General features: G+C 45.4%; 1 protein-coding gene across 2 annotated transcripts in view; it reads left to right on the top strand.

The window, feature by feature from the left end:
• Positions 1 to 27,098, top strand: part of cpsf1 (cleavage and polyadenylation specific factor 1) — a 119,794-nt gene that overhangs the window by 11,867 nt on the left and 80,829 nt on the right. For both annotated transcript variants that reach the window (XM_038798669.1, XM_038798667.1), the window contains exons 4-12: positions 2,040 to 2,164; positions 3,373 to 3,453; positions 4,618 to 4,769; positions 8,405 to 8,551; positions 13,593 to 13,732; positions 15,314 to 15,424; positions 16,983 to 17,076; positions 19,470 to 19,557; positions 25,683 to 25,805. In XM_038798669.1, coding sequence (XP_038654597.1) covers positions 2,040 to 2,164; positions 3,373 to 3,453; positions 4,618 to 4,769; positions 8,405 to 8,551; positions 13,593 to 13,732; positions 15,314 to 15,424; positions 16,983 to 17,076; positions 19,470 to 19,557; positions 25,683 to 25,805 — 1,061 coding nt within the window. The remainder of the gene's footprint in view (positions 1 to 2,039; positions 2,165 to 3,372; positions 3,454 to 4,617; positions 4,770 to 8,404; positions 8,552 to 13,592; positions 13,733 to 15,313; positions 15,425 to 16,982; positions 17,077 to 19,469; positions 19,558 to 25,682; positions 25,806 to 27,098) is intronic.

The following is a 27,098-nucleotide window of genomic DNA, read 5'->3' as shown; positions in this document are numbered from 1 at the left end:
GACAGATTTCCTTCCCTAAAGGACATGAGTGACCCAGATAGGTTTTTATGTCAATCGGCAATGGTTTCATGGTCGCCTTTAGACTTTTAATTCCAGATTTTTTTTATTGAATTCAAATTTCACCATCAGCAATGGTGGGATTCGACCCCGGGTCCCCAGCCCACGCCTCTGTGTTTCTGGGTTACTAGTCCAGCCACTATACAATTACGCCACTGCCTCCCTTTTATACAGGCATGAATGTTTGATTCGTTAGAAAAAATAAAAAGCAACCAGCAATGAGTTCTGGCCTCTGTTGGTTGAATTTAGTGGCTACAAAATTTTGAACTAGGGAGGAAGAAAAAATATAAGCTGGGGTTTTCACTCTTCTGTGACTACTCTTGGTGGAAAGGACAACCATAGCGAGAGGTGACTGAGAGACTCAGCCATGCTTCCCCTTGGTGCAGACACTCGTTTACACTCATGAGGAATGTCCCTCGTACAAGGTTAAAAGGTGGAAGGTGCTAAACCCACAAGAATTCTAGTCACTGTGGACTGATGTAGTCTTCAGGGCCATAAGTCAGTGGTATGGGCGGCACGGTAGCACAGTAGCTAGCACTATTGCTTCACAGCGCCAGGATCCCAGTTCGGTTCCCGGCTTGAGTCACTGTCTGTGTGGAGTCTGCACGTTCTCCCCGTGTCTGCGTGGGTTTCCTCCGGATGCTCCGGTTTCCTCCCACAAGTCCCGAAAGACGTGGGGCTGGATAATTTGGACATTCTAAATTCTCCTTCCGTGTACCCGAACAGGCGCCGGAATGTTGCGACTCGAGGCTTTTCACAGTAACTTCATTGCAGTGTTAATGTAAGCCTATTTGTGACAATAAAGAAAATTCCTATAATTAAACAGGAAGAGATTTGAAACATGCTTTTTACTGCTTTGTGCTGCTGTCTTCTGAAACATTATTCAAGTAGGCATACGGCATGCTTGTCTTCAACGGATGGGGCATTGAGTATTAAAATTGGCAAGTCATGCTGAAGCTGTGTAGAACCTTAGTTGTGCCACACTTGGAATAAAGTGTTCAATTCTAGTTTCCACACTACCGGAATGATGAAATGAAATGAAATGAAAATGGTTTATTGTCACGAGTAGGCTTCAAATGAAGTTACTGTGAAAAGCCCCTAGTCGCCACATTCCGGCGCCTGTTCGGGGAGGCTGTTACGGGAATCGAACCGTGCTGCTGGCTTGCTTTGGCCTGCTTTCAAAGCCAGCGATTAGACCTGTGAGCTAAACAGCCCCTGTGGAGGCTTTGGAGAGGGTACAGAAGAGGTAAACTAGATGTTCCCTGGTATGGAAGGCATTAGCTATGAGGAGAGGTTTGGTAAACTCAGTTTGTTCTCACTGGAACGACGGAGGTTGAGGAGCGACCTGACAGAGGTCTACCGAATTATAGGGGCATGGACAAAGTGGTCAGTCAGAAGCTTTTTCCCAGAGTGGAGAGTCAATTACTAGAGGACATAGGTTTGAGGTGCGAGGGGCAAAGTTTAGAGATGTGCGAGTTACGTTTTTTTACATGGAGGGTAGTGGGTGCCTGTTACCTGCTGCCGGTGGAGGTGGTGGAAGCAGGTACGATAGCGACGTTTAAGGGGCATCTTGACAAATACGTGAATAGGATGGGAATAGAGAATACGGACCCCAGAAGTGTAAAAAGTTTTCGGTTAGATAGGCAGCATGGGTCGGTGCAGGCTTGGAGGGCCGAAGGGTCTGTTCCTGTGCTGTACTTTTCTTTGTTCTTTGTTGGCCTGCAATTTGAAAAAGCTAATATTGTGATTTGTACTGTGAATGACAGCTAGAAATTCAAACTAAGACAATGTTGAAATGTTACAAGTTTGACTGAGATACCTGAAGACTGAGTGGAGTACGTTGCCTGCAAATGCTCAAACTATGCAGTTCGAGATGAATAGTTTGCCGCCTGGGATCGGTATGAATGAATTACAGAAGGGATCAGATATGTAATTCTTTATTTCTGATCGTCTTTTTCCTTTTTTCTGTGTTGATGTTAAAGGCCGGAAAGAGAAGCTGGAGCAGATGGCATCTTTTTCGCTCTTTGGAAATGTCATGTCCATAGCCAGTGTACAGCTCGCAGGTTCCAAGCGGGATGCACTCCTCCTCAGTTTCAAAGATGCCAAAGTAAGCTGACACATAACACGTGAGACTTCTCAGAATTTAGCCGGTTGATGGGTGATCCAACTCTGGTGTTTACAATGTAAAAATAATTCGTGGGTTTTATTTTCTCTGGTATAGAATTCCAAAATAAGCAGGCATGATCTCAAAATTAGAGACAGTCTGTTCGGGAGAAGTTAGAAAGCATTTATTTCCACACATGGTGTTGGAAATCTAAAAGGCCGCGGACCAATTAAAATGTTCAAGACTGAGATTGTTGGATTTTTCTATTTAGGTTATCCAGAGATATTGATGAAAGGCGGGTGAATGGCGATGATTTAGAAATCAACCATGATCTAATTGAATTGTAGAACTGACTCCAGAGGCTGACTGACTGTGTCTTGTTTCTGAGATCACAAATCCTGGCAATCGAAGTACAGGCGGTTCAGTTCTATTTGTGCGTGTATTTCTTATTTGTTCTTTCTGAAAGTGATGAGCCTGGAGTTTTGAGAAGCATGTGAGCATATGAATTAGGATAAGAAGGAGGCCGCTCGGCCCCTCGATCCTGCTCCACATTCAATAAGATTGTGGCTGATCTGATTGTAACCTCAACCCTGCTTTCCTGCCCGTCCCCCGTAACCTTTCACCTTTCGCTAATTAAGAATCTATCCAGCTCTGCCTTAAAAATATTCAAAGATTCTGCCTCCACCACATTTTGAGGAAGAGGGGCCCAGAGAATTTCCGTCTTAAATGAGCAACCGTTTATTTTTCTCTTTTTCTTTTTCTTCCTCAATAATACAATTGTTGTATTACAATACAACTCACCCATTCCTGCATTTAGCCTGGTAAACCTCTGAACTCCTTATGTAGTTGTTGGCGCTGTTCCCTTACAAGTAGATACTTTTAAAATCAAAAATCACTTAGCATTGACAGCCTGAGTTATATTCCATAATCAAGGTTTGAAGTTAGGCTTTATACCAAGTTCCACAGTATGCTTCAATAGAGCTGTTTGGAAGTTAAGTTCCAGTCCATTATTGGGTCCAGAGCTACAAATCGGGTGGAACACCTCCCAGAAATACACATTGGCACTGAATATATTCTTCCCTTCACAGCTCTATATGATCTGCATATTATTTTATCTTCTACAAGTAGTAGACAAGTATCTGTTGTATTTAGTGCTGGAGGATCTATGTTTATTTTTAACATGTCTGCTGTTTTTCCTTTTTTTCTTTAAGCTGTCTGTAGTTGAGTATGATCCTGGAACCCATGATCTGAAAACGCTCTCATTGCATTATTTTGAGGAGCCGGAGCTTAAGGTAGGATCTCAGTGATGTGTGTATCCAAATGTGTGTGACACGTATGCGTGTGACCTGGCAGCATGAGATCCTTAATCACTTGTGTATTCTTTCATTATTGTGGATTTTAATTTCTCTCTGCTTCTTTAAGTTTGGAAAGAGGAGGCGATGACCTAGTGGTTTTGTCACTGGACTAATAATCCAGCGACCCAGGAATATGCTCTGGGGATCCGGGTTTGAATAACAACATGGCAGATGCCGAAATTTGAATTCAATAAAAATCTGGAGTTAAAAGTCTGATCATGACCATGAAACCATTGCCGATTGTCGTAAAAACTCACCTGGTTCCCTAATGTCCTTTAGAGAAGGAAATCTGCCGTCTTTGTCTGGTGGTGTACATGTGACTCCAGACCCACAGCAGTGTGGTTAACTCTTAAATTTCCTCTGAAATGGACCAGTAAATCGATCAGTTCAAGGGTAATTAGGGATAGGCGATAATTGCTGTCCCAGCCAGCGACGCCCACATCCAAAAAAGTTATTGAAGTGCCAGTAAAGATGCTGAGAGGTACGCTTGAAGGAAAATCAATGGCTAGTGGTTGGTAAGCAGGAAGCTTGTAGATTACAGGAAGAACTCTTGCCATCTGGAACACACGAGAATCATCCAGTCAGTCTTGATTTCAACAGTTCTGAGTGTCAATAAGAAAAGGATCAGCATAAAAACTCTTAACTGAGGCACTTAGATGATTAAAAGATTTGCTAGGATAGATAAAGAAACGGTTCCTTGGAGCGATCAAAATAGATCATGAACTTACTGAATCAGGCAGTTCAGAGGTGATCAGGAAGCACTTCTTCACACGCGCACAAATCTGGAACACTCACTCTCCAGTTTTGAGGCTAACGGTCAGTTGAAGATGTCAGAACTAGGATTGATAAATTTATTGCATAGAAACAGGGCGTCTGTCCAAATGGTCTATGCTATTGTTTGCACTTCAATCGAGCTTCCCTCACCCCCCCCCATCTTCCTGGAACTCTTTCAGTATATCCTTTATGAATGGCATTCACCTTAACTGCTGCACGTGGCAGAATGATCACATTCTAAGACACTGGGTAAAGAAGCTTCCACAGAATTCCCTGTTGGATTTGTAAAATAATTTCCCTATTTTCTGCCTCTGCCTTGCTTGACAGGATGGCTTTGTGCAAAATATTCACATACCTCTGGTGCGCGTGGACCCAGATGGACGCTGTGCAGTGATGCTGATCTATGGAACGCAGTTGGTGGTCTTGCCTTTCCGAAGGGACACTTTAAGTGATGAACAAGATGGAGTTATGGGGGAGGGGTGAGCTACAATTTTTCAAAAGAGAAAAAAATGTTATCTGTATGTGTGAAAGTCTTTGCGCCCGCTTTTTCCTTCTCCGTTTGTTCTTGCCCCCAACTCCTCTGAGGACATTGACATTGACAAATTGTCCATGAACACTGGTTCTACACGAGTGGTTTCTTTTTGGTATTTATCAGTTCTCTGGATATGCAATCGATGACCACTGTGCCGCCCCATGCCAAAGCAAGCAATTTTATGGTACTTGTGGAGAGCCACCTTCTCCACAACCGAGTAGTTAATAGTCAGCTGTATTGCTATAGGTCTGGAGTTAGATAAAGGTCAGACCGATAAGGACATTAGTAAATCAGATGGTTTTTATGATATTCTGATATCCAGCTGCCCTGGTTGGATTGGAACTAGTGTCTTGAGAACAGTAGGTCAAGGCGAACCTGATTACTTGTCCAGTAACATAACAATGCTTCCGTTCCTGGTATTTGCCTCCGTGGTTTTGGACATGAACAATGGCCAGTTTGGCTGAAGGACGACTAGTAGCTGTTAATATGCACTACAGCAAACAGCCAACGCCTTGAGGAAGGCAGTAAAGAAAAACAAATAAAACTTACCAAGAGACAGCTGGGATTCGCGTTCGGATTCGTTGTTTCTAGCATGCTGAACCTAACTTTTTCAGTGAACTGCAGTGCGTGCTTGTTTTTAATGACAAACTTGAAGGAACAAGGCCCATAGTGCGGGAGATTACCCATGGTTATAGAGAGCATGGAGTAGTGAATCAGCAATATCGAGCTGGGGTTTAGAAATTACAAAGAAGGAAAGATTAAGGGTAGGGGGATGGATATTTGGAGGGTTGAAGGCCTGGCGAAGAAATGGGTTGGTGTATAGTTTTTGGTGCTTTTTATGGTTCAAGGGCCAATGGCTTTAAAACACCTCTCGCCCATTACCTACCAAATCTCCGCATCCTTTAATGTGTTAAATTTTTAAAAGGCAGTCGAAAAGACTGGTTTCTTCTCCCAGGAGTCAATAATTTATAAACACTTGCAAAGTTCAATTACATAAATCTGTTTTGTTCCTCACTATATTCTTTTGTAGACTTTACCATCTTTATGCATCTTTCCAAGATAGAACATAGAACATTACAGCGCAGTACGGGCCCTTCGGCCCTCGATGTTGCGCCGACCTGTGAAACCCCTCTAAATCCCATCTACACTATTCCCTTATCATCCATATGTTTATCCAATGACCATTTGAATGCCCTTAGTGTTGGCGAGTCCACTACTGTTGCAGGCAGGACATTCCACTCCCTTATTACTCTCTGTGTAAAGAACCTACCTCTGACATCTGTCCTATATCTATCTCCCCTCAATTTAAAGCTATGTCCCCTCGTGCTCGACATCACCATCCGAGGAAAAAGGCTCTCACTGTCCACCCTATCTAATCCTCTGATCATCTTGTATGCCTCAATTAAGTCACCTCATAACCTTCTCTCTAACGAAAACAGCCTCAGGTCCCTCAACCTTCCCTCATAAGATCTTCCCTCCATACCAGGCAACATTCTGGTAAATCTCCTCTGCACCCTTTCCAAAGCTTCCACATCCTTCCTATAATGCGGCGACCAGAACTGCACGCAATACTCCAAATGCGGCCGCACCAGAGTTTTGTACAACTGCAACATGACCTTATGGCTCCGAAACTCAATCCCTCTCCCAATAAAAGCTAACACACCGTACGCCTTCTTAACAACCCTCTCAACCTGGGTGGCAACTTTCAGGGATCTATGTACATGGACACCGAGATCTCTCTGCTCGTCCACACTACCAAGAATCTTACCATTAGCCCAGTATTCTGTCTTCCTGTTATTCCTTCCAAAATGAATCACCTCACACTTTTCTGCATTAAACTCCATTTGCCACCTGTCAGCCCAGCTCTGCAGCTTATCTATGTCCCTCTGTAACTTGTAACATCCTTCCGCACTGTCCACAACTCCACCGACTTTAGTGTCATCTGCAAATTTACTCACCCATCCTTCTACGCCCACCTCCAGGTCATTTATAAAACTGACAAACAGCATGGCCCCAAAACAGATCCTTGTGGTACACCACTAGTAACTGAAAATGAAATGAAAATCGCTTATTGTCACGAGTAGGCTTCAATGAAGTTACTGTGAAAAGCCCCTAGTCGCCACATTACAGCGCCTGTCCGAGGAGGCTGGTACGGGAATCGAACCGTGCTGCTGGCCTGCTTGGTCTGCTTTAAAAGCCAGTGATTTAGCTGAGTGAGCTAAACCAGCCCCTGGTCTCCATGCTGAACATTTCCCATCAACCACCACCCTTTGTCTTCTTCCAGCTGGCCAATTTCTGATCCACACTGCTAAATCACCCTGAATCCCATGCCTCCGTATTTTCTGCAATAGCCTACCGTGGGGAACCTTATCAAACACTTTACTGAAATCCATGTACACGACATCAACTGCTTTACCCTCGTCCACCTGTTTGGTCACCTTCTCAAAGAACTCAATAAGGTTTGTGAGGCACGACCTACCCTTCACAAAACCGTGTTGACTATCTCTAATTATTCCTTTCCAGATGATTATACATCCTATCTCTTATAAACCTTTCTAAGACTTTGCCCACAACAGAAGTAAGGCTCACTGGTTGTCTCTACTCCCCTTCTTGAACAAGGGGACAACATTTGCTATCCTCCAGTCTTCTGCCACTATTCCTGTAGACAATGATGACATAAAGATCAAAGCCAAAGGCTCAGGAATCTCCTCCCTAGCTTTCCAGAGAATCCTAGGATAAATCCCATCCGGCCCAGCGGACTTATCTAGTTTCACACTTTGCAGAATTGCTAACGCCTCCTCCTTATGAACCTCAAGCCCTTCTAATCTAGTAGCCTGCATCTCCGTATTCTCCTCGACAACGTTGTCTTTTTCCTGTGACGAAAAATATTCATTTAGCACCTCCCCTATCCCCTCGGACTCCATGCACAACTTCCCACTACTGTCCTTGACTGGCCCTACTCTTACCTTAGTCATTCTTTTATTCCTGACATATCTATAGAAAGCTTTAGGGTTATCCTTGATCCTACCTGCCAAAGACTTCTCATGTCCCCTCCTGGCTCTCTTGACGTCCTTCCTCGCTAACCGTTAACTCTCGAGCACCCTAACTGAACCTTCACGTCTCATCTTTACATAAGCCTGTCTCCATATCTGCTCCTCTGTCTCTTGCTGGCTGTTAGGAGGTCTGTAGTAAACCCCACCATTGTGACAGTACCCTTCCTGTTCCTGAGCTCTACCCAGATTGCCTCGCTGCCTGAAGCCTCCAAGGTGTCCTCCCTCAGCATAGCTGTGATATTCTCCTCAACCAATAATGCAATTCTCCCACCTCTTTTGCATTCCCCTCTATCCTGCCTGAAGCATCTAAACCCTGGAATGTTCAGTTGCCAATCCCCTAAAGCAGCAGATTTACTGTGAGGAATGTTACAGTAGACCCACTGTTGTTTTACTAAAATCATGATGACTGCTGGTGACAATGTGCTTTGCTGTGTTTTAGTGTAAAAGAGAAGTATTTTTTATTACAGCAGTAATGATTTTAGATTCGACTATTGATTTGATCATTGATTCAACACACTTTCCCCCACAGGCAGAAATCCAGTTTCCTCCCCAGTTACATCATTGACGTTCGAGAGCTGGATGAAAAGTTGCTGAATGTGATTGACATGCAGTTCCTGTATGGTTACTATGAGCCCACATTGCTCATCCTCTTTGAGCCTAACCAGACTTGGCCTGGGTATGTATACACTTTGTTACCCCTCCCTCCATAATGACCCAAAATGTTAGCAATGCACAGTGACCAACAACATCTAAAATAAATAACAAGTCAGGTTAACATTCACTTCATAATAGCCAGTATTAATTCTGCCATTTATAGATGTTGACAGACTTGTTATTCCTGTATGTTAGTTGCAGTTGTCAGTGTTTTGTTAAAATTAATCTTTATTATGGTCTGTTCATCAATTTTGCTTTTATTTCAAGCAACCTCTCTCCGATTGCTCCTGCTAGAGTTACAAAGCTGTGTTTGCGTTATCTTAGCTAAATCATTCTATCTACCATGCTTGTCTCTACTCTTGCAGTATGTTTAATATCACGACAGCAGGGGTGTAATTCTGCTCCTGATATGTCTGCTATCTCCAGTGTGTTGGATGTGTGATCGCTAAGAGTCAGATAAAAGCATTGCAGTGTACAGGCATGGTGTGAAAGAGGCATTCGTAGTTGCAGTAAATAGAACTGCAGGGAATGAAGGTTACGGAATTGGAAATTGTGGGAAGAGGGAGCCTAATCAACGCTGAGGGTAGAAATAGAAATCCTGCAGTTGGAAATTACAGATGATCGTTTTTGGGACCAGCAAGATAAATGCTCAATAATAAGCTGCTTTGATATTTAGAAAAAAAGGTGCCGTTAAGTCTCGTCCCTAGTTTTGTCTACTGGGGGTTTTTAAGATCAACTACCAACTTAGGAACTAGTGTTTTACATACTTCACCGGATAGAATATTGATTTTTAGTGGCGACCTTGACTGCTAGTTATTGATTGCACTTTAATGTTGTGTCACATCAGCTGCCAATGCATTATCTCATTGAACTGTTGTTACCTCTGCTGGATAGGGGAAATACTTAAGATGAGTAATCGGAACGTCTGCAGTGATTGAATGGGAGACTCTTAAGTTATTGTTTTTTGTCATAATTCATTGGACTTGCCCAGTTACAACACTGAATCCAGAATAATCTTTTTGCTTCCATGTATCGTCATCAATTGAGAGAGATTATGTTAATTTTTGCCCCTCACAATCTAGTTAGTTACACTCCCCCACTCTTTCCCTATATTTCTGCAATGAATACGTATACAATTTCCGAGTGAATACCCACCCTATCAAGCAGTGAATAAAGTTTTTCCTCCTGTGGCTCTTCAGCCATTGGGAACAGTTTCTCTTTATTTATTCTGTTGAAGTCCTTAATGATTTTAAACGCGTTCATCAAATCTCCTCTTGACCGTTTCTACTCGAAGTAGAACAACCCCAGCTTCTCCAATCTGTCCACATAAACGTGATCCTTCATCCTGGAACAATTCTAGTAAATCTCTTCTGTACCCGTCCAAAGCTTTCACTTCCTTCCTAAAGTGTGGTACCAGCAGTTGAACACCATATTCCAGCTGGTCAATTAAAATGGCAAGCAACCGGGAGCTGGGGTATGATGCCTGTGGACTGAGTGCCAACCGGGAGCTGGGGTATGATGCCTGTGGGCTGAGTGCCAACCGGAAGCTGGGGTATGATGCCTGTGGGCTGAGTGCCAACCGGGAGCTGGGGTATGATGCATGTGGGCTGAGTGGAGGTGTTCTGCAAAGCAGTCTGAATCTGCGTTTGGTCTCCCCAACTTGGAGGAGACCGCACAGTGAACAGAGATTGCAGTAGACTAAATTGAAAGAAGTAAAAGTAAAATGCGGCTTCACCTGGAAGGTGTGTTTGGGGCCTTGGATGGTGATGAGTTAAAGGGGCAAGTGTTACACCTCCCGCGATTACATAGGGAGGTAGTGGGGTATTGAGGAATGGACCAGGGTGTCACGATGGCAGTTGTCCCTTTGGAATGCTGGTGGGAGGTGTTTGGTGGTATCATGCTGGAGGTGGCAAAAATGATGGTGGATGATCTTTTCAATGTGGAGGCTGGTGGTGTGGAAAGTGGGTGTAGGGGGAACTCTGTTGCGGTTCTGGGAGGGGAGGTAACGCGTGAGGTCAAGTGTGGGAAATGGGTTGGACGCAGGGTAAGAATCCTGTGAACCGCTGGTGGGAGCAATCCTGGGTTGAGGAAAAATGAGCACTATCAGTGGATACAATGAATTAATAGACAGTCTATCCCCAGAAATGGAAACTGAAGTTGAGGAAGGGAAGCAAAGAGGCAGACCTGGGCCATGTGAAGGTGAGAGAAGGGGAAAAGTGGAAGCAAACTTGATAGAAAAAGTTACCAATTCATGTTGTCACTTTACCAGTAATCCAGGGTACTTTTCTGGGGACCCGGGTTCAAATATCACTACAGCAGATAGTAAAATTTGAATTTAGGGCAGCGCGGTAGCACAGTGGTTAGCACTGTTGCTTCACAGCTCCAGGGTCCCAGGTTCAATTCCCGGCTTGGATCATGTCTGTGTGGAGTCTGCATGTTCTCCCCGTGTCTGCGTGGGTTTCCTCCAGGTGCTCTGGTTTCCTCCCACAGTCCAAAGATGTGCAGGTTAGGTGGATTGGACATGCTAAATTGCCCCTCAGTGTCCAAAAAGTTTGGGTGGGGTTGCTGGGTTTCAGGGATAGGGTGGAGGTGTGGGCTTGGGTAAGGTGCTCTTTCCAAGGGCTGGTGCAGACTCGATGGGCCGAATAGCCTCCTTTAGTATTGTAAATTCTATGATAACATCTCAAAATCACTAGTTCCATCAACCCAGCCAAACTGTCTCTGCCACTGCACCATTTTCATTTTTAAATGGTTTAAAGAAAAATACAACCAGTAGAACCTATTCCCGGTGACTGGATTCTTTGATTTTGCATGTTATCACGATCTCCTGACACTGGAAAAAGCTGGGGGAGGGGTCCTGAGTCTGACTGGAACAAGGAATGTTCCACATCCCACCAAAGGTGGGCACGGTTAGACCCATGCAGGTACCCATAGCCACACTTTTATTTGGAGGCAGTGAGACAAGCTAAAGGAAAAATTATTCAACGAGAGAAGAGTTCAGCCAGTCGGTGGTGAATGGGGATTGGTTGGGCCTCTGTTCAAGGGAGATGCAGAGAGCCTTCAAGCCAAAATATTCAGTCAGTCTGGCAACAGCTGGAGAGAGAGAAAAAACAGATGAAAACAGAGACCCAAAATGTTAACTGTTAAAGTTTTATGTTAGTTGACTCCACAAATGTTCTTTGTAGGCTTGGATTAAGAACATAAGGAGCGGGAATAGAGCATGTACTCTGCCATTCAGTAAGATTGCGGCTGATCTGATTGTGGTTAACTCCACTTTCCAGCTTCCCCCAAAACCCCTGACTCTTGTAGACCAAAAGATCTGTCTAACTCGGCCTTGAACATATTGAATGACCCAGCCTCCACTGCTCTCTGAAAGAGAATCCCAACTAAGAACAGCCCTCTGAGAGAAGAAATTCCTCCTCATCTCCTCAAGTGGGATACACTTATTTTTAGCTGTGCCCCCTAGTTACCAGGAAACACCCCCTCAATATCTACCCTGTTTAAAGTCCCTCTGAATCTTGCGCTTCAATAAGATCACCCCTCGTTCTTCTAAACTCCACCAGGCCCAATCTGTTCAATCTTTCTTCATAAAACATCCCCTCATCCCCAAGAATCGGTCCAGTGAACCTTTTTTCTGAACTGCCTCCACTGTCAGGATATCCCTCCTGAAGTAAGAAAAGCAAAACTGTACAATGTGCTCCACGTGTTGTACCACCAATGCCCTGTTCAACTGTAGGGTGAATATTCTTTCCACCTACCCTGGTCTGCCCTGTACGGTGCTCGAAAAGAATTTGTGAGTAGCTCCTTTTAACCTTGGAAAATTTTGCCTTTAAATAAGCTCCATGATTTTGACTGCCAAAATGCAACTTGGTAGGGCTGCTTTTCAATAGATTGTCATTGCTCGTTTTACTTTACATCAGAGACAATTGGTTTTTATATGTCTGCAGGATGCCAACATAAAGAATAATTGCTATCAAATGTAGTACTTCAGCAGTGGACTGCGTCTGCATCTCTTCTGTTCTAATCCATAATATTACTGACTTGTACATTGGGTAAAAACAGTCTGAGAGCAGAGGTTGAATCCCTAGCTGCTGTATTCATAATAGAAAAGCATCACACTGGGCTAAATCGCAGGCTTTGAAAGCAGACCAAGGCAGGCCAGCAGCACGGTTCAATTCCCGTACCAGCCTCCCCGAATAGGCGCCGGAATGTGGTGACTAGGGGCTTTTCACAGTAACTTTATTGAGGCCTACTCGTGACAAGCGATTTTCATTTAATTTAATTTCATTTCATTTCATTTCATTTCATTAATTAAAACCATTATAATAAGGATCAATTATATATGATTGATCAAAACCCGAGGATGCTGAATACACAGTCAGTTCACCAGCATTGAAACAACAGAGGGCAGATGTAACGGGATCGTTTATCAGAATGGCATGGCTTGTGTTGGCTTCCAGTCGGGCAACAAATCCCCCACAGTTTTGGCTCCAAGGAAAACAAGCCCAGTCTATCCAATCTCTCCATCTTATTGAAGGATGATCACATCCAGCAGGGTGGAGGCAATAGCTTGAGGTGATGGTCCAATTGTAGGCCCGTTCTGATGCCCTAGCTGAGAGCAGCTACGTGCAGATCAAAGAGTGAACCAAATTCTTCTCTCGTTAATTCCTGACTACTATCTAGGAATGCGGTTATGGGTTAATAAAAACAAAAACAGCTGGAAATACACAGCAGATCATCCAGCATCCAAGGAGGGGAGTGTTTTGGGTTTGTGGTCTTTCAGAGCTGCTGAAAGGTCTGATGAGAGGTGAGAGACTGGAAACGCTTACACTCTCTCTCTGCAGATGCTGCCTGATCTGAGCACTTCCAGCATTCCAGTTTTTATCTCGGATTTCCAGCATCTTTAGTATTTTCCTTCCGTAGTTGAGGCACTTCTGGGTGTTCTGCTAAACTGATTTTCTTTTCTTTTTTTTTGTGTCTCTAGTATCTTCTGATGAAATAAATTTTAAAATGTAGCAAGAGAAGTGTGTTTTTCAATCTGTGTTTCCTCTTTTTGTGTCCAGTCGTGTGGCAGTGCGACAGGACACCTGCAGCATTGTTGCCATCTCACTGAACATCATGCAGAAGGTCCATCCTGTCATCTGGTCACTCAGCAATCTACCATTCGACTGCACCCAGGCTCTGGCAGTGCCGAAACCCATAGGTGAGCAAATGAACGACTGCGACTGTTGGTGAATGCTGTAGAAAGATGTGCGTCATCTCAACCTATTGCCCCTCCTTTCACTCTTGCTGATGTCCCTTGCTGGAGACCCTGACCCTACACTTGTACAATTATGGGTCCAAATAAAATCTCCCCGTAGGTACTTTGATTACTGAATATCTGGCAGACATTAGTGAAAGAACAAACTGGTAAAGCATCTTTTTATAATAATCTTTATTATTGTCACAGGCTTACATTAACACTGCAATGACGTTACTGTGAAAAGCCCCTAGTCGCCACATTTAGGTGCCTGTTCGGGGGCACACACAGAGAATTCAGAATGTCCAATTCACCTAACAAGCACATATTTCGGGACCTGTGGGAGGAAACCGGAGCACCCGGAGGAAACCCACGGAGACACGGGGAGAACGAGCAGACTCGGCACAGACAGTGACCCTAGCTGGGAATCTAACCTGGGAACCTAACGCTGTGAAGCAACAGTGCTAACCACTGTGCTACCGTGTTGCCCAAGTGAGGTTGTAGGTTTCCACGAAAGAAAACACTGGAACAGTGAAACCAAACAGCTCCTCATTAATCTCGACATAAATGGCTGCACTCCTGACTCTGTCTCCAGGATTTGGATCAAAGCACTCTCATTATCTTATTCATATGCAGCAGTTTTGTCAATTTCCGAGCTCGATTTGAAATAGATTTAATGACGGGTTCGTTAAATTTCTTCTTTTCAATTTTTCATTTGAGGTTATAAACACAGGTTTTCCTGTTGTCTCTGGCCATGATGTATATCATGCATGGGGAGATGGTGTAGTGATAATGTTGCTGGACTAGTAATCCAGAGGTCCAGGCTAATTCTCTGGTGGCACAGGTTCAAATCTCTTCACGATAGCTCGTGGAGTTCAAGTTTCATTCATAAAAATGAAAGCTCGTCTCAGTGGTGGTGACCAGGACAGCTATCATCGATTATCGTAAAACGCCTTTGGTTCATTAATGTGCTTTAAGGAAGGAAATCTGCCATCCTTACCTGGCCTGGCCCACATTTGACTTCAGATCCACAGTAGTGTGATTGACTTGAATCACTCAGCTCAAGGGCAATTAGGGATGGGCAGTAAATGCTGACTTGTCAGCAAAGTCCACGTCCACGAATAAAGAAAAAACGTTGTTTCTTCAGGGTGTGGGCAAGTGATCCGCTTTTATCATGATACCTGCTGTCGAAGTAACAATGCACAAGGGCAAGTGTCAGTGGCTCTATTCGGGTTCCTCCACCATCTCGACATCAGGCGTGGGGAGTGATCCGATTTCTTGCGAAGTGGAGCGTAGAATATTGTGGGTCGGTGGATCTCGGGCCAAACTGCAACAAGTGATGGGTGTCTGCGTGCGCCCACATTCATGCTAGCAGAAAACAAACATTGTTGGCTGGGTCAGGGTGATCCCATTGCTCTGTAACAGACGGCTTGTGTGACTTTATCATCCTCCTCTTACGTTTGGCATGTCATTTGCATCTGTTCGGGTGATTTTATTGTGGGGTGCCAAGTACTCAGCGTGATGTGCATTGTCTCCATTTTTCAGGTGGTGTGGTCATCTTTGCCATCAATTCTCTGCTGTACCTCAACCAGAGTGTCCCACCCTACGGAGTGTCTCTGAACAGCCTGACAAATGGAACAACGTCTTTCCCACTCCGTGAGTTAGCAGTTCCTGGTTCTGAGTTGGCCGGGTTGTTGTGCGAGGAGAGATTGGGGTCGGTTGGGCCTGTATTCACCGGAATTTAGAAGAGTGAGAGGGAACCTAATTGAAATGGTCAAAGTTCTGACAGGGCTTGGTAAACTGGGTGCAGGGACCTTGTTTCCACTTGCTGGAGGTCTAGAACAAGGGGGTCATAGTCTCGGGGTACGGGGTCGGCCATTTAGGACTGAGATGAGGAGAAATCTCTTCACTCGGAGGGTGGTGAACCTGTGGAATTCTCCACCACAGAAGGCTGTGGAGGCCAAGTCACTGAATATATTTAAGAACGAAATAGATGGACTTCTAGACTCTAAAGGTGTCAGGGTGTATGAGGAGAGCGCGGGAGTATGGCGTTGAGATAGAGGATCAGCAATGATATTGAATGGTCGAATGGCCTATTCCTGCTATTTTCTATGTTTTTATGTTGCAGCCAGCAGTTTACTTGAGTTGTTAGAGGTGGATCTGTGTTCTTACTCCTGCCTTAATACACGTGTTCCACAGTCACCCATGATCTCTGCATGGCTGGTCAGGGTTTTAACCCATTGAAATTCTGTAAAAAAACAAAATTACAATTTTTCTTTCATTTGTCTCCCCCTCCATTGGACATCTCAGGGCAGTTTATAGCCAATGAAGTACTTTTGAAGTGTAGTACTGTTGTAATGTAGGAGATGTGACAGCCAATTTACACACTGCAAGCTCCCACAAACAGCTATGTATAATGGTCAGATAATCTGTGATAATCGTTATTAGTGTCACAAGTAGGCTTACATTAACGCTGCAATGCAGTTACTGTGAAAATCCCCTCGTCGCTGCACTCCAGCACCTGTTCGGGTACACAGAGGGAGAATTCAGAATGTCCAATCCACCTAACAGCACGTCTTTTGGGACTTGTGGGAGGAAACAGGAGCATCCGGAGGAAATGCACGCAGACACTGGGAGAACGTGCAGACTCCGCACAGACCAGTGAATCGAACCCAGGTCCCTGGTGCTGTGAAGCAACAGTGCTAACTATTGTGCTGCCACGCCGCCCTATTGATATTGATTGAGGGATAAATCTTGGCCAAAGTGTCGGATAACTTCCCCACCCTTCCTTGAAATAGGTCTATGGGATATGAGAGGGCAGGCAGGGTCTGTTTGTGTCTCATCTGAAAGGCGGCACCTCCAACAATGAAGCACTCCCTCAGTCTTATACTCCAGTGTCTGCTTTAATTTATTAGGCTGAAGTCCTGGAGTAGGACTTGAACCCACTTCATTGTGAATCTGAGGTACCAGTGCTACACACTGAGCCACATCTGATGCTTATGGGTTGTTAATAAGATATTCAACCATGGCAGGAAGCAGTGCATTCCAGTGGAGCTTAATTCAGGGATGAACATGGCAGGGGAAGCAATGATCATACCAAGATTTAAATAAACTAACAATTGGGACATGTCAGGCATCATAACCTATAAGGAAGTCAGTGGTGAATCAAACATTAGAGACCCGATGCCATGTTGTGTGTGTGCGTCTCCTACAGGGATTCAAGACGGGGTGAAGATTATGTTGGATTGTGCTCAAGCTGCCTTTGTGTCCTACGATAAGATGGTCATTTCCTTAAAGGGAGGAGAAATGTAAGTAATGGGTTGTTGAAATTTCCTGTGTGCTATGTTAGTGTGCTGTTTCCCTGCAATGTGAATCACAGTGAACCTCATTGGGATAGTTCGAAATTCCTTTTCCACATTTTCCCCTTTCCCCATCTACTCGTGTGTAACACTTTGAGAATTTGAATTTAATCTGAAAAATCTGGAAATTGCTGGAGTGTTTGGGCAATCATTAAGTTGCCCCTTTCTTCCCCCAAAAATTGGGACATACCAGAGGCATAATGGAAATTTGCCCATGCTAAGGTCCAGCCAACTTGCTTGTTCAATTTGGTCTTATAAGGGTTAAGAGCTCCACAACAGCGGACTCAACTTTCTGGTAGTTGCCCAAGTTTTGGATCCGATCACTGTTCTTCACAGGTCGGAAAGCAGAGGTTGCAATATTTCTCCTCTTCCCAGCTTGCTGATTGACGGATCCCTGGTGGCAGGTATTGTTCTGATTCTTCTCTGCTGTTCATAGGCGAGGAGGTCGCCGCTAATTGTAGCCACTAACAATGGGCACTGAGAGCAATTGAAGTGCCTCTATTAACACCATCTTAAATGGACAAAGTGAGCATGGACTTGGTGCCGATTCTGGAACTTTCCCGGGGGATACAGCTCAGCTGATCACTGTCTTTAACCTAATCAGCTGAGCCATGCAGGAGCTTCCGATTGATCATTATAGCTGAGATGGAGGCTCAGCATGCATCTCATCCTCCTTCAGTGCGATATGTTATTCATCCACCATTTGGTTGTATGGCAATAGATATTCATGTGTAACAGCAACTTTCACATATATTGCCTACAGATATTTTAAAAAATTATCTATTCATGAGAGGTGGGCATCGCTGGCTAGGCCAGCATTTACCGTCTATCCCTAATTGCTTTTGAGAAGGTGGTGGTGAGCTGCCTCCTTGAACCGCTGCAGTCCATGTGGTGAAGGTACACCCACTGTGCTCTTGTGGAGGGAGTACCAGGATTTTGACCCAGTGGCAGTGAAGGAACGGCCGATATATTTCCAAGTCGAGCTGATGTGTGACTTGGAGGGAAACTTGCAAGTTGAAGTCGTCCCATGCATCTGCTCTCGGTTCTTCCTCTGATTTAGTGAGTTCACTATTTACAGCAGTGGAAAATGAAATGAAAATCGCTTATTGTCACGAGTAGGTTTCAATTAAGTTACTGTGTAAAAACCCCTAGTCGCCACATTCCGGCGCCTGTCCAGGGAAGCTGGTACGGGAATCGAACCATGCTGCTGGCCTGCTTGGTCTGCTTTAAAAGCCAGAGATTTAGCCCAGTGTGCTAAACCATATGAGCCTAACTGGTAGCTTGCTGTTGCATAACTGTGCCTGAGCTATTGTAAACTGTGTTGGGACACTGGTGGGGTGAGAGACACTTCATAAATCCACATACTTTAGCTCATACTATTGGGAATATCAGAGTTTAATATCGTACTGTGTTAATGGTTGTCTGCAGAACATCCTCTTCCATAATGATATGGAGCAATTTCAAACATTATTAGATTTTCACCTAACAGCGTTCATGTGTCCTGCAAATTTCTTCTGAAATATTTTGGTGATCCGTAATATAAATAATGAAAATCCAATTTACTGTGTCCTTTCTCAATTCACTGCTTCCAATTGTACACCAGGCTGCAAACTTCACTTATAAAAAATTACTGGAAACAGCAGGTTAGGCAGCGTCTGCAAAGCAAGAAACAGGGTTAATATTTCCGGTTTGTAGTTCTGACGAATGAGCGTCGATTTGAAATTTTAACTCTGTTCCCTCTCCACTCATGCTGCCAGACTGAACATAGAACATAGAACATAGAACGATACAGCGCAGTACAGGCCCTTCGGCCCTCAATGTTGCACCGACATGGAAAAAAAACGAAAGGCCATCTAACCTACACTATGCCCTTATCATCCATATGGCTCAGCATTTATAAAAGTAATGGAATCCCTACAGTGCAGAAGGAGGCCATTTAGCCCACCGAGTCTGCACTGACCCTCCTTAAGAGCACCCTACCCAGGGGCACACCCCCACCCTACTCCATAACCCCAACCGTTTTTGGACACTAAGGGACAATTTGACATGGCCAATCAACCTACCCTGCACACCTTTGGACTATGGGAGGAAACCGGAGCACCCGAAGGAATCTGGCACAGACACCGGTAGACCGTGTCGACTTTGCACAGACAGGGACCCAAGGTCGGACTTGGACCCCGATCTCTGCCGCCGTGAGGAAGCAGTGCTAACCCCTGTGCTCCCGTGCCACCTTCCTTTCCTCACTTTCTGTTTTTATTTCAAACTTTGAGTAATTTCCTACAGTATCAGCTTTACTTGTGTGTCCTGACTTACTGTGTCTCTCTGGATCTCATTGTCTGCAGCTATGTGTTGACCCTGATAACAGATGGGATGAGGAGCGTCCGTGCGTTCCACTTTGACAAGGCAGCAGCCAGTGTCCTCACCACCTGTGTAAGTTTTTAACACTTGGATGTATTATGTCGCTTTGTGGAATAAATGTAATTACATTTGAATATTTTATGCCATTATTTCCATCCTCTAATGCTGCTGCATCCAAAACTGGATTGCGTAAAAGCAAAAGGAGGCTGGGTTCTCCTTGCTGAAGGCTTTGGAACCCCCAATACCCTGATCTCCCACGCTTTTCTAATCAGTCAACACTGGTGTGTGTGAGCTGATGTGGGAATCATGCTGCACTACAACAATTTAAATTTATATAGTGCCTTGACATAAAATGCCGCATGGTGCCTATTTGAAGAATGATAGCTACAATGTTGATAAACATGCCTGATTCTCCCTTTCCACAGATGCTTCCAGACCTGCCGAGTTTTCCCAGCATTTCCTGTTTGTTGTCTTCTGTTCCTTGAATTTAGGAATTTTTTAGCTGACCCGATTGAGTGTCAAGGAGTAGAAATGGAGAAACTATTTCCTCTGGTGAGCAGTCGAGACAGGGTGGGGTGTGGTTTAATTTCTCAATAAATGCCCTTGGGAATGGGCAATAAATGCTGGCCCAGCCAGCGATGCCCATATCCCATGGACGAATAATAAAAAATTGGAGAAAAGCCAATCAGGGTAGTGTCGAGGCCCAACCATCTTCAGTCGCTTCATCAAGGACCTTCCTTTCAACATAAGGTCAGAAGTGGGGATGTTCGCGGATCACTGCACAATGTTCACCGTTTGCGGCGACTCAGTCACTGAAGCAGTCTATGCCCAAATGCAGCAAGACCTGGAAAATATCCAGCCTTGGGCTAATAAATGGCAATTCTTCCGTGCCATACAAGTGCCAGGAAATGACCATCTCCAAGAGAGAATCTAGCCACCGCCCCATGCCATTCAATGGCACTACCATCGTGAATCAACTTCCTCAGGGTTACCATTGACAAGAAACTGAACTGTACTTGCCATATAAATACTGTGGCTGCAGGGCAGGTCAGAGGATAGGAATCCTGTAGCCAGTAACTCACCACCTGACTCCCCAAAATCTGTCCACCATCTACAAGGCATAAGTCAGGAATGTGATGGAATTCTCCCCACTTGGCTGGATGAGTGTAGCTCCAACAGCACAGTCCAGGACAAAGCATCCCACCTGATTGACTCCCCTTCCACAAACATTCATTTCCTCCACAACCGATGCACAGTAATAGTTGTGTGTACCATCTGCAAGATGAAGGTTCCTGAAGTAGCACCTTCCAAACCCATGGACACTACCATCTAGTCGGACAGGGCAGCCAATACCTAGGAACACCACAACCTGGAAGTCTCCCTCCAAGCCACTCACCACCCTGTCTTGGAAATATATCGGCTGTTCCTTCACTGTTGCTGGGGCAACATCCTGGAACTCTCTCCCTAACAGCGCTGTGGGTATATCTACACCACATGGACTGTGGAGGTTCAAGAAGGCGGCTCACCACCACCTCGAGTGCAATAAATGCTGGTCTAGCCAGCGGCATCCACTTCTCTTGAATTAATTAAAAAAACAAAATCCGGAAGCAATTTGTGGATATCTGAAAACTCCCTTCTCCAAAAGGAAGCTGGGAATTGTTGGAGCTTGCAAGACTGAGATTCAGTTCATCAACCTGAAATGTTAACTCTCTATCTGTCTCTGCAGATGCGACCTGACTTAAAAAGTATTTCTCTCATTTACGGTTTTTATTTTAGATTTCCAGCATCTGCAGCATTTTACTTTTATCGTAATAGATTTTTGTTGAGTAAAGATATTTAAGAATAGGAAAGCCTTACATTTAAACAGCACCTCTCGGAACCACTGAATGTCTTGAAGCTATTTGCAGCCAATGAAGCAGTTTTAGAAGTGTAGTCGCTAATGTAGGGAATGCAGATCAGCATTGTGTGCTTAGCAAATTCCCACAAACTGTATTTGGTTAACAACCACTTCACCCCTTTCAGTCGTATTGGCTGAGGGATAAATGTTAGCCCGGACACTGGGGATATGTCCCCTGTTCTTCTTCAGAGTAGTGCCATGGGATCTTTTACATCCACCCAAAGGGGCATTGGTTTAACATTGCATCCCAAAGATGGCACCTCCGTGTGGTGTCAGCCTTGGGTTTTGTACTGACTCTCTGTTGGAGGGATTTGGACCTGGAACCTTGTGATTCGGAAGAGTGCTGCCAATCGAGCAGAGCTAATGGTGGCACGGTAGACAGTGGTTAGCACGGTTGCTGCACAGCACCAGAGACCGGGTTCGATTCCTGGCTTGGGTCACTGTCTGTGCGGATACTGCACGTTCTCCCCGTGGGTGCGTGGGTTTCCTCCGGGCACTCCGGTTTGCTTCCACAAGTCCCGAAAGACGTGCGTGTTAGGTGAATTGACATTCTGAATTCTCCCACTGTGTACCCGAGCAGGCGCCGGAATGTGGCGACCAGGGGCTTTTCACAGTAACTTCATTGCAGTGTTTTAAAAAAAATTTAGAGTATCCAATTAATTTTTTCCAATTAAGGGGCAATTTAGCGTGGCCGATCCACCTAGCCTGCACATTTTTGGGTTGTGGGGGCGAAACCCACGCAAACACGGGGAGAATGTGCAAACTCCACACGGACAGTGACCCAGAGCCGGGATCGAACCTGGGACCTCAGCGCCGTGAGGCTGCAGGGCTAACCACTGCGTCACCGTGCTGCCCCTTCTTTGCAGTGTTAATGTAAGCCTATTTGTGACACTAATAAAGATTATTAATTTTATTAATACGATTAAATGGTTTTCATGTTTCTTGAAAGCTCAACTTGTGATAAGTTGTATAAAATATTTTTCTTAAATATTTTGGTCCCTCAATTAATTTTTTTTCAAGGTTTATGGAAAACATGCTGGCAAATAGAGATACAAATGTGACTGAATGGTGGAACAAGCTCTTCCAGTTCCTAATCAGCCACATGTATCAATAGATGGTAAATTTCAGCCTGCTTTCCATTTACTCACCTGTGTCTTTGGGATTACTTTAGTTCCTGTGTACGATGGTAATCAGTGCTGTTCGCTCTCTTGAACACTGGAATTTGAACACTGGAAGCAACACTTGTAGGTTATATCCGTGTTATTTTTCAAATGGAATTACCCATTTGTTTTTTAAAAAAGTTTTTTTATTCTACTTTTTCACATTTTCTCCCCAATTTACACCCAACAATAAACAATAATCAGTAACAAATGTAACGTCAATCCCCATATCAATAACAACGATCCTATCCCATCAAACCCCAGACATTTAAAAAAAAAATTTTATTCAAATTTTCTCCCAACAATAAAATAAACACGGTATAAAAAATAAACAGAAAGAAAGAACCCCCCCCCAATACAAAGCAATAAATTAATAACAATACAAAAAAGTGGCAAACAAACAGTCGCAAAAACAAACCCCCTTAACAGATCCCAAACCTACCCTTACCCTCCCCCGGCTGCTGCTGAGATTGACCACCCTCTAACCCTCCGCCAGACCCCCTCAGGGCAAACCACCTTCTCCAGCTTGATGAACCCGGCCATGTCGTTAATCCAGGCCTCCAGGCTCGGGGGCTTTGCGTCCCTCCACTGTAATAGAATCCTACGCCGGGCTACTAGAGACGCAAAGGCCAGGATACCGGCCTCTCTCGCCGCCTCCACTCCCGGCTCCGATGCTACCCCAAAGATCGCGAGCCCCCAGCCCGGCTCCACCCTGGAGCCGACCACCTTGGACAAGGTCCCCGCCACCCCCCTCCAGAACCCCTCCAACGCCAGACACGCCCAGAACATGTGGGTGTGGTTCCCCGACTGTTTGTTTGCCACTTTTTTGTATTGTTGTTAATTTATTGCTCCCACATCTGCCCCCTCCCCCAAAGAACCGGCTCATCCTGGCCCCAGTCATGTGCGCCCTATGCGGCACCTTCAGCTGAATCAAGCTGAGCCATGCGCAAGAAGAGGACGAATTCACCCTCCCCAGGGCGTCCGCCCACGTCCCCTCGTCGATCTCCTCCCCTAGCTCCACCTCCCACTTCACTTTCAGCTCTTCCACCCAAGGCCTCCTCCTCCTCCTGCATCACCTGATAGATTGCCGAGATCCTACCCTCACCGACCCACATCCCCGAGAGCACCCTATCCTGCACCCCCCCAGGCGGCAGTAGCGGAAACTCCGCCACCTGCCGCCTAACAAACGCCCTAATCTGCATATATCTGAAATTGTTCCCGGGGGGAGACCCCACTTCCCCTCCAACTCCTCTAAAGTCGCAAACTTCCCATCGAGGAAAAGGTCCCCCATCCGCCTGATGCCTACAAACCCCAGACATTGACCCGCATGTTCACATAAACAAATGACAAAAAGGAATCGGGAATCACCCATAGTCACCATTAACGCATATAGTCCCCCTCCCCCCAACCCCCCTGATGTTCGATGTGATCCAATTCTCGAAAGTGCATAATGAATGACGCCCATGAGTTGTAGAATCCCTCCAGCCTTCCCCTCAGTTCAAATTTGACCTTTTCAAGCGTTCAGAATTCCAGCAGGTCCCCCGCCACGCCAGGGCACAGGGTGGAGAGGTTGATCTCCACCCTAACAGGATCCGCCTTCGGGTGACCAAGGCCTCTCCCCTCTCCCAACTCTTCCTCCCACTTTTCCTTGATTCCTTCTAGTGGCGCCTTCTGCTCCTCCAAAACAGCCCTGTAAACCGCCGATACTACCCCCTTCTCCAGTCCCCCTGTCGTCAGCACCTCCTCCAGCAATGTGGAAGCCAGCTCTACTGGGAAGCTCTGTATCTCCTTTCTGGCAAAGTCTCAAACCTGCATGTATCTAAATATTTTCCCCTGCTCCAGCCCATACATCGCTCCCAGCTCCTTCAATCCTGCAAAACGACCCCAAGAAACAAATCTTTTAGTGTCTTAATTCCTTTCTCCTCCCATCGCCGAAAATTTCCATCCCACTTCTCTGGCTCAAATCTATGGTTCCCCCGAATCGGCATTTCCCTTGACCCTGCCCCCAACCCGAAGTGCTGTCGAAACTGCCTCCAAATTCTCAATGAAGCTATTACTACCGGAGTCCCTGAGTATTTCCCTGGGCCGTTGGGAGCGGCGCTGTCGCTAGCGCCTTCAATCTCGACCCTCTACACAAACTCTCCTCCATTCTGACCCACTGGGAATCAACCCCTCTGACCCAGCTCCGTACCTTCTCCACATTCGCCGCCCAGAAGTAATACATCAGGTTCGGAAGACCCAAACCCCCTGCCTGGCTTCCCCTCTGTAGTAGCACCTTTTTAATTCTGGCCATCTTCCCTCCCCATATGAACGAGGTAATCATGCCTTCAATCTCTCTAAAAAATGCCTTTGGCAGGAATATTGGCAGGCATTGAAAAATAAACAGGAATAGCGGCAGCGCATTCATTTTAACCGCCTGTACCCGACCCACCAGTAACAGAGGGAGACCATCTCACCTTGCCAGATCAGCTTTCACTCTCCCCACCAATGTGTAGCATGATCTGATATTGCAATTGCTGAGTACTCCCACCCTTAAACCCCAGCCAACAGCGCCTTCCCCACCATGAAAAAGTCAATCCGCGAGTCCACCTTATGGACTGCTGAGAAAAACGAGTAGTCCCGCTCCTCGGGTGCAGAAACCTCCAAGGGTCCACCCCTCCCATTTCCACCATTTCCACCATTAGCCCAGCCAGCGCCTTCACCCCTCCCTGATGGGACTAGCGAGCACGGCCGTGACCTGACCAATTTTGGCTCCTGCACCAAGTTCCAGTTCCCCCCCTCCCCCCACTATCAGTTTGTGTGTCCAAGTCAGGGATGGCCCCACACACCTTCTTTGCGAATCCCAGATTGTCCCAATTGGGACCATGTACACTTACCAGCGCCACTAGCCTCCCCTCCAGCGCCCCTGTCACAATCACATACCTGAATTATCCATTTGTTTGACCGTTTCCTTGCCCACTCCTGTGCATGAGAGATCGCCTCTACGTGAACATTGCAGAATGATCGAACTCAGGAACTCCCCCTGAGGGAAATCACAGGCCCATTCCTCCATCACCTTGACTAAGAATTGAGCAAGGTATGGTTTAGGATGTTGCCTCCTCCAGTTACTCTGAGCTAATGATATCTGTCTGCATTCACAGATGACCACGCTGGAACCAGGCTTCCTTTTCCTTGGATCACGTTTGGGGAATTCCCTGTTGCTCAGATACACTGAGAAACTGCAGGAAGCACCAATGGACGTTGGAAAGGATCGAGAGAAACAGGTATTAAAGACATAATTCTGCCCTCTGATTGACAGAGGGTTGCAAATGGTGTTAAGTTCACCAGGTGAAAGCACCTGTGTCACAATGAGTCAGTAATTTTGGTAGAAAATATTGGCATGAGTACAAATCAAGATTCACTCCTAGCAGGAAGAATTTCACATTTGACTTTGTGCTTTAAAGGAACTCTGTACCAATCTTTATTCATACACACAATTGCAAAGTTTAGTGGTCCCGGTATTGCAACCTGTTAGTGAGCTTATCTAGTGAATCGAGAGGTCCGTTAGCAACCCCCAGGAAGTTGGTGGTTGGGTATTGATGGTGGTGGTGCTGAGAGCAGGTTACCTGGTACCTATATGGTGAGAATGTTACCTGTCACTTGGCAGCACTTACCTAATTGTCATTCTGACCCTTCTTGAGATGAAGCATTCAAGATTGTAAATACTTTGGATAGTATAGATAGAAGAAACTGCTGCCACTGACGGGAGCACCAGTAACCATGGGACACCGATTTCAAATCATTGTCAGAAAATCAGGACAATGTTTTTTTAACTCAGCGAGTTTAATGTGGAGAGAAGTCAATGAACGTAAAAACAAGGGAGTTACGTTAAACAAAGCCTGCCTATCATCTACAAGGTACTAGTCAGGAGTGTGAAGGACTACCCTTCAATTGCCTGGATGAGTACTGCTCAAGAAGCTGAACGGCAGGGCAAAGCAGCCTGCTTGATTGACACCCGTTCCACAAACTCTTACTCTCCACCACCAATGAAACTTGGGTGGCAGCCGTGTGTACCATCTACAAAATGCACAGCAGGAACTCACTAAGGCTCCTTAGACATCGCCTTCCATACTATGACTGTTATCATCTTGCAACAGGCACATGGGAACACCACCACCTGGCGGTTCCCCTCAAAGCCACTCACCATCCTGACTTGGAAATATATTGCCGTTCCTTCACCGTTGCTGGGGAAAAGCCCTGGGACTCCCTGCCTATCAGCACAGTGGGAGTACGTACACTACATGGACTGCAAGGGTTCAAGAAGGAAACTCACCACCACCTTCTCAAGGGCAATAAATGCTGGCCTAACTAGTGATGCCTACATCCTAAGAATGAATTTTAAAAACTTGTGTAGAATACAGGTTTGGCCTCAACTAGAATATTGTGTGCACGTCTAAGAGCCAGATTTTAATAAAGATATAAAGGCATTGGAGCAAATGTAGATCCATGCTCGATTGCTGTCTGTGTGGTGTTTGCGTGTTCTCCCCATGTTTGCGTGGATTTCCTCCATGTGCTCG

The sequence above is a fragment of the Scyliorhinus canicula genome, chromosome 5 (genome assembly GCF_902713615.1).
Source record: "Scyliorhinus canicula chromosome 5, sScyCan1.1, whole genome shotgun sequence".
In the NCBI taxonomy this organism is placed as follows: Eukaryota; Metazoa; Chordata; class Chondrichthyes; order Carcharhiniformes; family Scyliorhinidae; genus Scyliorhinus; species Scyliorhinus canicula.
The sequence above is the reverse complement of the archived record's forward strand: the minus strand, read 5'-3'. Positions and strand labels throughout refer to the sequence as shown.